This window comes from Leuresthes tenuis, unplaced genomic scaffold (assembly GCF_036924035.1).
Source record: "Leuresthes tenuis unplaced genomic scaffold, fLeuTen1.0.hap1 SCAF_7, whole genome shotgun sequence".
NCBI classification, from domain to species: domain Eukaryota; kingdom Metazoa; phylum Chordata; class Actinopteri; order Atheriniformes; family Atherinopsidae; genus Leuresthes; species Leuresthes tenuis.
Genome location: NW_027325361.1, coordinates 26009990 through 26023409, shown reverse-complemented (window position 1 = coordinate 26023409; position 13420 = coordinate 26009990). Strand labels below are relative to the sequence as shown.

The 13420-nt window shown below is 39.7% G+C and overlaps 1 protein-coding gene across 1 annotated transcript in view; it reads left to right on the top strand.

Annotated features, from left to right (window-relative positions):
* Positions 1 to 13420, top strand: part of tgfbr3 (transforming growth factor, beta receptor III) — a 71731-nt gene that overhangs the window by 46111 nt on the left and 12200 nt on the right. Inside the window, exons 6-12 of the mRNA XM_072390160.1 lie at positions 859 to 1021; positions 1364 to 1511; positions 5078 to 5255; positions 5347 to 5621; positions 7403 to 7558; positions 9546 to 9695; positions 10123 to 10308. Coding sequence (XP_072246261.1) covers positions 859 to 1021; positions 1364 to 1511; positions 5078 to 5255; positions 5347 to 5621; positions 7403 to 7558; positions 9546 to 9695; positions 10123 to 10308 — 1256 coding nt within the window. The remainder of the gene's footprint in view (positions 1 to 858; positions 1022 to 1363; positions 1512 to 5077; positions 5256 to 5346; positions 5622 to 7402; positions 7559 to 9545; positions 9696 to 10122; positions 10309 to 13420) is intronic.

Sequence of the window (13420 nt, the reverse complement as noted above, 5' to 3'; positions counted from 1 at the left end):
TCTTTCACTGTACACAAATAAAGCAAAGCTTGTGCCCACGGAGAATCATGGCTCCAATACAGCTGGTGATAAGCAAGTCCTTTCTTCGTGTTGTGAGTCTGTGGGGAGCAGAGTGGTTGCTCAGCCTTCAAGCACTCGGTTTTTGTCATTAGGGGCTGTGGTTTGGCAAAACCCCAGAGTGTCTTGATGTTTACTTCAAATAAAGAGCTGTAGATTTCCACTCCTTTACATCCTCAGTGGTATTTGATGAAGATGGACGGACTCTCACTTGGCTTCCTAACTGGTCTCGTACACAATGTCTCTCCAAGGTCGCTCTTTAAAATGGCAAGAGTTTGGGAGCGGAAGGTGCCAACCTTTAGTTTATACTTTTGTCGAAAGTTCTGTTTGCCAAATAAGGAAGCATCTGTCTTGTGTTGAAAAGGAACGTAGCTTTTCGAGTAAATTGATTTCCTTTTTTACATGAGTGGGAGAAAGAAAATACACGGAGGAGGATTTGTCCTTTAGTTGGTAAGAAATTGTGGTAGTTTTCCTTGCCAACATAAAATCAAAATATAAATATATCTGTTCATAGGTACACAGGACATGCCAATCAGACCACATTCAACCTCTTGACATTTGGAAGGCCGTATGGTTTATCGTGCTGGATTTAGTTTGGGACAATGGGAATACCAGCTTCAGGGTTACGAGGAAAATGTTCAGTTGCATCAGCTCAGTCCAAGAAAACCGTCACCCTACTCAAGTGTCTTTGAGCAGCACATTCAATTTCTTTTTAAAGCAGGGTGTACTGTTCAGTAGCTGACCTCTGGCTTTAACCTCACAGGGGTGCAAGCAGTAACACAAACATCGCTCTTCTTCCAGATCCAGTGTTTTCTGACACCTGCAAGATTGACACCAAGTTCCTGTCTTTGAACTACCTGGGTAGCTATGACGAGCCGCAGACATCAAAAGGTTGCGTCTTGTCTGTACCCGAGAAAGACAGAGAAGTCCATGTCATTGAACTCCAAGCCCCTAACTCCAGCAGGTGAGCAGCTGAAGTCATAGTTGTCATAGTTTATTTTGAGGGCAGTATGCTCTCACTGATTTCTGGGAGTTTTTTTTATGTATGAACAAACATGAAGGCAGAAGGGTTTTACTGTTCACGTGGTGGTGTTCTTCTGGGGACAATATTTCAAAACACGCACTTCAAGACCAAGTTGCCACAGATTGTCCTGTGGTTCTGTACACTGTACTGTGCTGTGCTGTATCTCACTTTGGTGCTATATCGTCTGTAGTGCATATGTCTGCTTATTTTTCTGGGAATGCGTCCAGCTTTAATTAGTTGGCCAGACAAAGGAGCCATGATAACACCATGTTCTTTCTGCAGTGCTTTCCAGGTGGATGTCATTGTAGATCTACGGCCTCTGAAGGATGATGACCTGGTGTTTCGTGATGTAGTCTTGCTGCTTAAATGTGCCAAGTCCGTGAACTGGGTTGTCAAAACCCACAATATCAATGGGAACCTCAATGTTGTGGTAAGCTGGCATCATAACAATAAACATCTACTCTTTTTTTGGTTCAGAAGCTTCAGAGGAGATTTTATTGAGTATCATTACATGTCACAGTGCCTCGGCAGTCGTGTCATAAACAGAAATCTCCACCCCACACACCAGTGGACAAAGAATTTGTTACACCAAGACGTGTGTTGAATTGGCACCTTGTCCACATTGCACAACAGGGTGGGGATGACATGTTTAGAGGAACTGTGATGTTTCATGATGGTAGCTCCAGGGATTGCCATCGTTTTCACAGAGCCAGATGGGGACATCACATATTTTCAGAGCCAAGACTGCTACAGTACTAGAGCTGTACAGAATCAGAGTTGTTTCACATCAGTTATAACATCAATTATGAGTAGTGCTGGATTCAGGCCATTTCTTAAGTTGCAAGCGGTAGGGATCAGACAAACCCTAGCTGATTGCTGCAATATATCAGTGTAACTTTAATGTAGAAATATGATTTGTTACATGTCAGTGCTGACTATTAGTTTGTACTTTTGAAATTAAATCTTCATTAGTTTACTCTGGCCTTTCAGAACGCTTAGGGGCCTTAAGAATATGACACCTATACAAACTCCTAAGAAGAGTTTAACTGTTAATCATGTTCTGGTAAAATTGGCAATTGTCCAACCAGCATATTTGCTCCAGGGTTGGAATTCTACACCTTTTCTTGTTAAACTAAAAGAGGCTCATCAGTATTTCTTTTCAAAATGTTTAATTTGTTTGGGAACTGTGATTACATGATTGCCCATCAGTTTGCTTCTGTACCTCAAGGCTATTTTAGTCCTGTACTAATTTCAGTGGAGGTGTGCAGGGGTTCCATGCTTCCTCGCTGTTTAACATCGATACTGTTACTGTGTTTCTGCAGCCCTGACACAGCACTTTTCACAGTTGCCATGTTTTTTTTACAGCTGCCTGGTTTCTGCCAGGCAGGTTGTCTGCATAATTCCTGGTCAAACCATGTGAAACTTAAAGTTTCAGTAGGTTACATTTTGGGGACATTTTTCACAGCTATGTTTTCATAGTGTTTAATCATGGAAAAACAAAAATCGCTGTTACACCTACAGCTGTAGCAAGTCCTCCTCCACATCCACCATGTTGCATCTCCTTGTATCTTGGACACCATTTCTACAAGGAGTTTCTTTTGCATTTTTAGTGGCCACTGTATCTTCTCCTGCAAGTGAAAGTTGAGGCTGGGGCGGGACAGTTCAGCTAGTTGCAGTCAACAACTGAGACACTGGATGTTAGATGTAACTTAGACTGCTCCTTTAAATGTCAACACATTTGTGATTTGCCTAACTAACATTTTTTTACATCTTAGCATAACACTACAGGAGACTTTGTTTGAAATTTGATTAATTGTCAGATTTATATTTAGCATGTTATGCAAAATATGGGAAAATTGCACATGAGGGCTGCAGCTACCCTGTGGATCAAATTTTAAGTTGTGTATTTGTCATAAAGTTGCTTTTCAATTAGTATTTTGATCATTCATGAGTCATTCTCCCAAATGATAGAAAGTAATTTAGTCACGTTGAAAGTATGGCTAAGTGGATGGAAATATTGGCTCTTCTATTAGTCCGACCCTGACACCAATACTAAAATGTCTCATTAACTGATGAATGAGCTGTCAAAGAAATTGCTCAGGCTTTCATGGTTAACCTGGATTCTCTCGAGGTTTTCATTTGTTGCCAGGGTAGAAATGTTTGCAGTTATGGGCATTTTCCAGTGTGCAGAAGTGAACAATAACATAGTTTCTTTTTTTAAATTCACTGACAAGATCTGCTTGTAGCACTTTGTTGATCTGATTGACAGATGCAGATGGTCCCTTGACCTTTCCCCTTGTGCCACGAGCAGATCAAATATTTACAGTTTTCCAATAGTTCGGTTCATTACTGAATACCCTTTGTAATTGGTACTGATTCCTCTGCTGAGGTGGAGGTATGCTTTACCTTTGTGTGACATGTTTTTTCAATTCAGTTAAATTCCGTAGAATTGGTTGCTTGCCGGTTCATTGTCACCACAAAGTACTTCATAGATTCAATCGAACTCAATCCAATTATAGTCCAATTCATATAATGTCCATTTATAAAAAGCTATCCCTGCTAACAAAACCAACGGAGCTCGTCGAATCTTCTTTTCAATACAATCCCATGTCCGGAGCATTAATGAGGTGCTAGTGGAGAAGAAGGCTTTCTTTTTACAGGAAGAAAACTCCAGTAGAACTACAATCCGGACTGGCAGCCATCTACCTCAAGGTTTGAGAGGACAGGAAAGACGGGTCAACAAGCATCATAACACCAGGCCAGAGATACCTGCTGAAAAAGAGAAACGCAATTTAATGCCAAAAAAACCGTCACATATATACATGGATAGTAAAAAGATCAGCATGAGGAAAAGTGCTGAGTGCATCATGGGATGTTTATCATCAGTTTATGCCTATAGCAGCTTAACTGTGGGATGTTTCAAGCCATATCTAACTATAAGCTTTATCAAAAAGAAAAGTTTTAATATAATCTTAAAGTCAGACAGGGTTTCTGCCTTTGGAACTCAAATTGGCAGCTGGTTCCACATAAGAGGGGTGTGATAACTAAACGCTCTACCTTCCATTCTACTTTTAGAAACTCTAGCGTGAGAGCAGTGGGCTGTTGGGAAAATATGAAACTATGGAGCTTGGTCATTAGGAGCTTAAATTAAAAAAACTTTGCCAAATTTCATGAAACTTGGTGCACATGTGGAATGCAAAAGAAGAACTCATTATATACATTTAAGGATTCACTGGAACCCAAAATCGGGCTTAAGAGGCATGCTCTGTGGTTAAAGAATAAATAGATAAATGAAAATAAACTATTAACTGGAACCAGAACTTAAAGAAACTGGAGCAAAGTCTTCTGAAATGTATGGTTAAAATAACTGATTTATAGTGCAGATATTTTAGTAAATGACATAATCAGTGTGTATGTAAAACGGCCACCTATGAGTGTCACACTGGTGTTTATTAGTTTGCACACTTTATATTTTGTGTTAGTTTTGTGTAAACCGGAACAGCTACAAACAGCTGGTCATGCTGTTTTCTAAGAAGAAAAGTTCCTTATGGTACCAAACTGCTGACTTTGACTTTACTTGACAATAAGGGCACACAGGATGCTGTACTTGTGCAATCAGTGTTTGGCATATTGTCAGCTATGCTAGTAATACGATGTCCTCATAAACCAGAGATCTCACTTGTGTCAAAAACCATATTCTCTTCTGTATTGCTCAAGAGACTCGGCTGTGTGGGAAATGGCTGTGAGAAAGAATGATTCCACGCTCACAGAGGGAGCAGCAGGGCAGGACATGGAGCAAACGGACATGTTGGTTTCTCAGCATTGATCGAGTTGCGACACGCCCATTACCTCACACTCATTCACATGATTCACTCTTGAGACAGAATAAGTACAGGACTGTACTTGAAGAATATGTGTGATAATGCCTGAACACTGAATGACGTGTTTTGTGTCTGATCTTAAAGGAACTGACTTAAAATTGGTATTTTTCTACAGGCCTCTGATACAGTGAGTTTTAGCTCACAGATGTCAGTGGAAAAATCCCCCAAACAGCGCATGCCATCAGGACCACAAGCCTTGATCAGCTGGGCACAGGAGTGTGGCTACAGTCCAGTCACATCTTACACCAGCACTTCTGTGGCAAACCACTTCAATATCAGACTGAGAGAGCCAGGTAACCCGAAGAAATAAGATTTCATAGACACAGTTCTGAACAGTTTCCCTGTCCACAAAATCAACCTCATGATGCTCCTTGTTGCCCCCAGATGTTGTGGATTCTCTGGAGAGCAAACTGCCTCCTGAGCTGTCCATCCTCCACAAGTTCAATCCTCGACCAGAAGCTGGACGTGTGATGAGACTTTCTGATCTTCCCTTTGCTTTCCCTCCACACTTACCTGGTGGTCTGCCCTTTCCACCCTCCGTCCATGACGACCAGCTCTGGCATTATCAGGAACCTGTGGATCTGATGGGCAGTGTTGGGCTCAGCGTGCAGTGTGAGGACAAGAGGATGGTGGTCAGCATCGACAAAGGGAGCCTGCAAGTAAGTGGATAGCATGGTGCTAATTAGGGCTGCAACTAACGACTATTTTGAAAATTGACTAGTTATCGATTATTGAAACGATTATTCGACTAATCGGTTAATTACTAATTAAAACAATCTAAAACTAAGAAAGTATACATTCAAGCCATATTTCATCTTGACTTTTAACATTAACTGAAAATGCTAAGAAGAGTGCGGCTGTAATGCATCAACAGTCAAATCAATACCCAAAAGTGAAAAAGAATACGGTTGTAACTTTGGACTGTGAAGTTGAATAATACAATTTTAATGTTGCGCTTTAATGTTAAAAACCAAGACAACTCCGCTTATTTATAGCTAGCAGGCTATGCTAGCAAACTAAATATCTTACCATGGTGGGTCTGCGTCTCCCGAGCTCCAAGTGCTTCCTCTTCAAATGTTCATGCATGACAGACGTGTCGTGAGGTTGGCTTTACAAAACTTGCAGGTAATCTCTTTTTTCTGGGTATTGAGGGTGAAATGCTCCCAGACCCTGGACACTTTTGGACAAGAGGACGATAATTCAGCCGCAGCCATTTCACTATGTCTATACAGGTCATCTCCTGCTATTATTTACCGTAACGCGCACGCATCTCTAAGCAGAGATAGGTAGGAAGTGAGATGACTCACTCTGTACGAAAAATAATGTTCAGCTCGACAGCGTGAAAAAGACGTGTGATCACGTAACCGACAATTATCGACAATTAAATGCGTTGGCAACTAATTATGTTATCGATTTTTGTCTACAACGTCGACTTATCGTTACACCCTTAGTGTTAATCATCATACAGTAGATTCTGCCAAGGAGCTTGCTCAGCTGCAACTAAGGATAGTACATAGTTGTAATGTGTAATATTAGAAATGAGACTTTTCTAAAATATGATTTTTCAGCTCTTTTAAAATGGTGTACACAAAAACTTCTAAATGACAAAAGTATTGCTTTTTAGTTGCTTTCTTTTGTCTTATTTAACGCTCAGTTAATGCAATAGAGTTTGTTCCACTCAAGGAAAAACTGAGCAAACTTGATCCAGCGTGACTGATGATTTAAATTATAAATCAATTTGCACTTTTGAAAATGATTCTACGTCTCATCAGACTGTTGTTTTGGTATTTTGTTCTCACATTTCTTCTCATGCAACAGACTTGATGTGACAAACTGTGACAAGAACAGAAAACAACAAAAATGGAGGACACCCACTGGAAAATAGTGTTTAGACCAATGAAAAACTTCAATGAATGTCTCTTTCAGATTTTTTTTAAAAATCAGGTGATTTGCAGATCTGAGTAACTACAGTGACAGTTAGCAAGTGACGAAGCTGGCTAGATAAGCAAATCTAACAGTCAGATGTAGAGACAGTAATTCTGTTGGCTGTCTGCTTAACAAATGTTTCATCTTCTGCTATCTACATAAAGTGTAAAAACAAGTTTCAGCTCTTCCAAAATGAAATAAGGAAATGTAAAGAAGTAGTTTACTGACCCCACACGGGTTGACGTTGAGGCAAGCAGGAGTGTTCCAAATGTTTGGTGTCTGACCATGAGGAGAGCTCAGTCAACCCACATCACAGAATGGAAACTGGCATGGTCTGTAATTAGAAGTTGGAGCTGGACCACCTTGTGGGATTTGTTTATTCCTGAGAACTCAAAAAGTTTCACACACAACCGCTTAAAAATTATTTTCCCCCTTCTTCTCTTTACAACTCTGAAAATAAGTTAGTAAAAGAAAAAGTTTTTTAACTTCATCCCGTGTTTTGATGTTTCCTCAGAAGAATGGGATTACTCACGCCAACCTCACGCTGCAGGACCCAGAATGCAAAGCAACAGTCAATGACACTCACTACACACTGGAAACTCCTCTGATGGGTTGTCAGACTGTCGTTTTTCCCAAGCCAAATAGCCAGATGGCTTTCCATATCAACATTGTAAGTATATATCTGGTATTACGTTTTATTGTATGTAATGTCATGGCAAAGTAGCTGCTCGGTGTGTCAGAGCTTGAATGGAAAAAGGATGCAAATGTTATATCCAGTTTGAGAAGAACATACACACACATCTATTCCTAATAGTTCCTATTGCATTTATTCCTAATGTCTAAATAATTAAAAAAAACTTTCTTTATTCTAATACCTACAATAATTTCTTTTCAATTTTTTTATTTTACTCTCCTCTGTTTTACTTATGTTTATTTCTCTGGCTGGTAAAAGAAAAAAAAGAGAAAGTTCTTCTCAGAAAAGAAGTTGCTGTGACATCACAATTACATAAGTCGAACATTTTGCTGATGTTAGCAAGCTAGACCAACTACCTTCTGCTCTCCAAGTAAAAACAGATGTGTAACTTCAGACCATACTTTCAGGAAAGTTGGAAAGTTTTTGAAAATGCTACAAAAACTTAAATCTGTATTTCATTTAATTGTTGGAACCTTTAACTGTGCCATGTAAAGTGTCTTCGTAGACCAATTTCTTGTGTTTACATTATATTAACAAATGTAAAACTTGATGCCAGCAACACACTCAAAACAAACTTGGGAGGGAGGCAGAAAATAGAGAAAAGTTCATACAAATAACATAATTCTGTTAAGATTATACAATCAGCAGATTTATTGGAGACAGGTAAGGGTGTCAGAATTGGATATAAAAGGAGCATTCACCAAAGTCTTCATCTTTCCAAGAAAGGATGAGTCCCAGACTCCATCAACAAGTTCCAAAAAATAATTTTCATTGCAAGATTGCCAAGAACTTAAGTCTTTCAACATCTACAATGCTTGATATTTTGAAAAGATTCAGATAATTACAGAAATAGTAATGCTAATGTGATCAGTATAGGTACATGGGCTGAGGAGCATTTTCGAAAGCCATTTTTACTCAACACAGTCCACCACTGCATCCAGAAACCTGAACCTGTAACCTGAAACCTGAAACTATATTACAGAAAGACAAAAAAGCACACTTTTTTGGCTTGCATATATGTAAGGGGTACCATTGACGCACAGGCCTATATTGCAATTTTGGAGAGACATATGCTGCACTTCAGATCTGTCTCCTAGTGAAAATGTGTAACAAGTCAGTAGGAGGAGAATCAGATTAGATGACCACAGATTGTTAAGCTGCTCAATTTTTGCTTTCAAAAAGAATGGACACAGATTTGTCTTTTAAAACTGCAATAAATAGATTGCATTTCTATTTGACTATGCTTCTTTAAAGTTGTATGTAATGGTGAAAATTTGTTTTTCTGGGATTTAGAATTCACGTCTGACATTTACAGTTATCTTCATTATTTTGGAATACATTCCTTCATTGTCTTTGTTCTAACAAGGATGAATCATTTCTTCTCTGGCCTTTCAAAATCTTTTGTGAGGAGAACTTTGGAACAACACTTTTCTGACTAATGCAGATTGAAAACTTGGATCCGAGTCCAAGGTCATCTTTTGTGTTAGTGCTTGAATACAGGGGCCACCTCTGACTTCTGCTCCAAAGAGATTCATTTACATTCCCTGGGTCCCCACATATCAAAGATAATCAGTTTTGGCTGTTGTGTCCTCTGTTTTGTGGTGTGTTAATTTAATAGAGCAGAGGCTCCGCTCGCAGGTCAGCTAACATTTGGTGCAGACTTCAATATAACCCCGTTAGTGGTTGTCCTCTCATCATTAAATCAGATTTTTTTGAGGCAGCAGGCTTATCTCAGACTCCTGACATGTGTCTGCTCTTCTGAGAAATCAGAAACATGTTATATGATTTTTTTTCCTGCTAAAGACACAGTATATTACCACATTTTAAGCAATATTTTGCTGACCCCTCTCAAAGATTGAAATCTCTACCAGAATCAGGACACATTATTGCAAATGAATGTCATGTGTTTTTTTCATTTTTTTTCTCTCTCTCTTACTAACTGGTGTGGTTCTATGGACTCCAGGTCAGGATAACTCATGCTGAGACTAAGGACGGTAGTGGTGGGCCGCTGGATTATGAGGATCAGGATCCGGAAGATGCACTGTTCCCAAGGCACCCAGTGGAATCAGAGAGAACAATTCCAGAACAAAGGCAGCACCCTTATACGATAGAGGTAAGTCAGAGTAGACCTTTCTCTCTGAGAGCAGCATGTCATCACAGTTGAAATCTGAACTGCGAAGTCAAAATCACCAATAAGTGGACAGTTAGAAGAGACTTCACTTCCCAGTGAATTGCTCCAATTCCATTGCTGCTAGTAAAGACTCCATCAATCGACCCATCATTTCATGATGTCCGTTGAATGAACCTGACCCGATATTTTCCATTTTGAAGTTTCCCCATATACTCTCTACTGACTTTTTTCCTTTATCTCATCCATCCATTCCTCATCGCCCACTTATTGTTTATATTGTATCTCACATGTTCCTTCCTTATTTTGTCATCCATCTTAATGTGCTCAAACAGTGACACTGTCACAGAGTGATGTAGGGTAATGGTGTTTAGCAGTGAAATCTAGTGGCTTGATTTTGTTTTTCTCTTAGTTTAATTGCACATACAAAAAGGACCAGGGAATGCCAGAAACTCCTCCTGTAATTGTTCGAGGACCAACCAAGAAACCGGTCGACAACATGACTTTCATCGTGGAATTGTACAACACGCTGCCATCCGACGAGCCTTCACGCCAGGTCTTCTTCACAGTATCACAGAATCAGCAAGTCTTTGTGGAGGTATGCATTGCATTTATGATACACTAATATTCATTTCAGGAATCATGATGGGTTCAGTCTGTTTTCTTTTCTTTTTCTTACTAAGTTAGGTTTCTAACTTAGTTAAGACACCCTGGAAGTGTGGGAGTCCCGGTTAAAGCTGCTTAACTTCTCTAAATTCTGAGGAAAGGAGCTTCAGTACTTCCTTTATTATCTTCTTTAACATAGGACTGTTCCTTATGAAAGGAGAGGAGATAATTCAGTCCAACAATTTCTTGCAGATGCCTTTATTCAACCCTTCCCCTCCTCTCTCTTTCTCATGCAGTCGTTATGTCGGCCCCTCGCCTCTTAATACACACATACTATATCAATACACTCTGGTACTGGGGAATGTACGTTGGATTACACTGAAGCCAAATATTTTGCAACTTTCAGACTTTTTTTCTCACCCTTGGCATATTTTTTCAGTTCAGTTTCATTCAGTTGTAAGATTTTGTAACAGCTTCAGTGTATTAAGTGTAGACTTACAACCCAACTTAAGGTTAAAGTGGTCTGATTCCTGCTCCTGCGCAGCTGTCTTTTCCTAAGCCTTTACGAATTACTCCAGTCGGCTTTCCTTAACCTCAACACGTTTTCCAAAAAGGTCAAGGAGAAGTTCTAAGGAAAAGATTAGTTAATATTATTTGTTCACTATTCTATGATTTGTATTTTATTCTTTAGATTAAAACTTTTAGGAGAAGCCCATCCTGTCTATATTCTCTGTTTCTATCTTAAGCTCTTTGCACTCAAACTTTTAGCGTGGCATCCTCAAGGTCAGTTTGTATTTTGTCTAGTTGCAGCTCTGATCCCTTGCTTCCATCACATTCACTGCATCTCCTCTCTTCATGTTTTTATATCCTTTCTGTCTTGCTCAAAATATTGGTTTCACAGCAGTAATGATGTCGATCATATTAGAGATTGCAACGTCTCACACCCTGAGGTTCTTTGGAAAGATGATGTATGATTATATCAGCAGGAGATATTTTACTGACATTGTGGACAAAGAGTTTTCTGTGTTAGAGTTCCTCTGACATAGCCCTGTTTTCAGAACTCCCACTGTGCTGAGACTTGACCTGAGCCAGTGGCCAAAAAATGCACAAGTGCACTTTGATACTTAAAGAGTGAATTTGTGCCGAATATCTCCCTCACTAAATGTGGACATATATATGCTTGTAAATGTACAATGTATGTATGTATGTATACAGAGCCATATTCTAAATATGTTATATATATTCACTGCCTTAATCTGTGGGCTTATTTTTTTTCTTATTTTTTACTTTGGTATCACTTGAAAGTAAGTCCTGGCTTAGAATTTCCCTGCCATAGCACCATTGGGTGCTGAATACTATACAATAAAACATGGATTTAAGTTAGATCTATGTGTAGCAAATGTAAAGTTCAACTTTCAATTTCCTTTGAGCTTTGGAGTTGTTTTCCCCAACAGCCTCTAGCTCCTTATTAGCTACATGTTCTAGTATGTTTGGTGCATTAGATTAAGATCAGATGTATTTTCATGCATACAGTCATACACACAACATTTGTCCTCTGCTCTTAACCCATCCAGGTTGGCACCTGTTGACACACACATGCACATGCACAGGGTCACACACTCATAGACAGATGCCATACACTGGAGCGGTAGGCAGCCATTCACAGTGCCCGGGGAGCTTGGGAATATGGTGCCTTGCTCAAGGGCGCATCGGCCATGATAAGGAGGTGGACTTACACCCCTCAAGCTGTCAGTTTCACTTCTTTACATCTTTTTTTTGAATGGCGAGAGTGGGAATCACACTGCCAACTTTCTGGTAATTGGACGATCCGCTCTAACCACTGAGCCATGGCAGTTAGTGCAACCCCAATTCCAAAGAAATTTGTTGGCCATGTAAAATGCAAACAAAAACAGGATGCAATGATCTGCAAATCTCATAAACATCAAATGCTGAAAGTGAGATGTTTGACTATTTGATGAAAAATATTAGCCTATCAGGAATTTGATGGCAACAACACAACTAAAAAAAGTCGTAACAAGGACACGTTTAAGACCGTGTAGCATCTTCTCTTCCTTTAACAGCACAATGTGATTGTCTGGGAACTGAGGAGACCAGTTACTGGACCTCTGAAAGAGAAATGCTGTCGCATTCCTGTCTGATATAGGATTCTCGCTACTGATAATTCTGGGTCTTTGTCATAGAATTTTGTGTTTCATGACGTGCCAAATCTTTCCAGTTGGTGAAAGGTCTAGACTGCAGGCAGGACAGTCCAGCACCAGGACTCTTCTACTATTAGGTCATGATGTTGTAATAGATGCAGTAGGCAGTTTATCATTGTCTTGCTGAAATATGTAAACTCCCTGAAAAATCCAATGATTTGGATGGGATCATACGTTGCTCTAAAACCATTCAGGATTGAAGTGCCTTTCCAGATTTGAAAGTTGTCAATTCCACTGCACTAATGCACCCCCATGTAATCAGAAATCAGGTTTTTGAACTGAGCACTGAAAAAAGCACTTTCCAAAAAACTTAAAACAAAATATTTCAGCTTGAAATTTGTTAATTATTTTCATCAGTTTTTTCAATAGTTTGATGAGAAGAACATGTTTCCCTTATAAATACCTACTAGCCTGTCTGTGTGAAGGTAACATAATTAGCCTAAAGACACCTCTCAGGCATGGTAATTCAATTCTTGGAACTTACAAGTCTGATTTGTTTTACGTATATTTTACGAAAGTAAACATTTCATGTTGGGCATGTCTCCCTGCCTAATAAAGAGTGTGCTCTCCTCGTCCTGCCAAAGGAGCTCTGACCAGTCAATGAACATCTGAAGGTGTCCTGGAGGGTCTTCTACCAGGACCTCAGCAAAGGACCTTTGTGCCCTGTGGGTTAAGGGGATGGTCTTCGTGTATTGGGCTTTCTTACCTCTGATGCTATCAGATCCCATCAGAGTGGTATCTGGAGGGTGGCATCTTTGACATGCCTTTTAGCCCCTTCCTAAACTGTTTTTGCCAGACTCTGTGCAGTCCCTCTGTAGAAAACTGCTCTTTTGGGGAGGGCTGTTGCCATACTGTATGGTTGTGAGGGGTAATTGGTCTACAGAA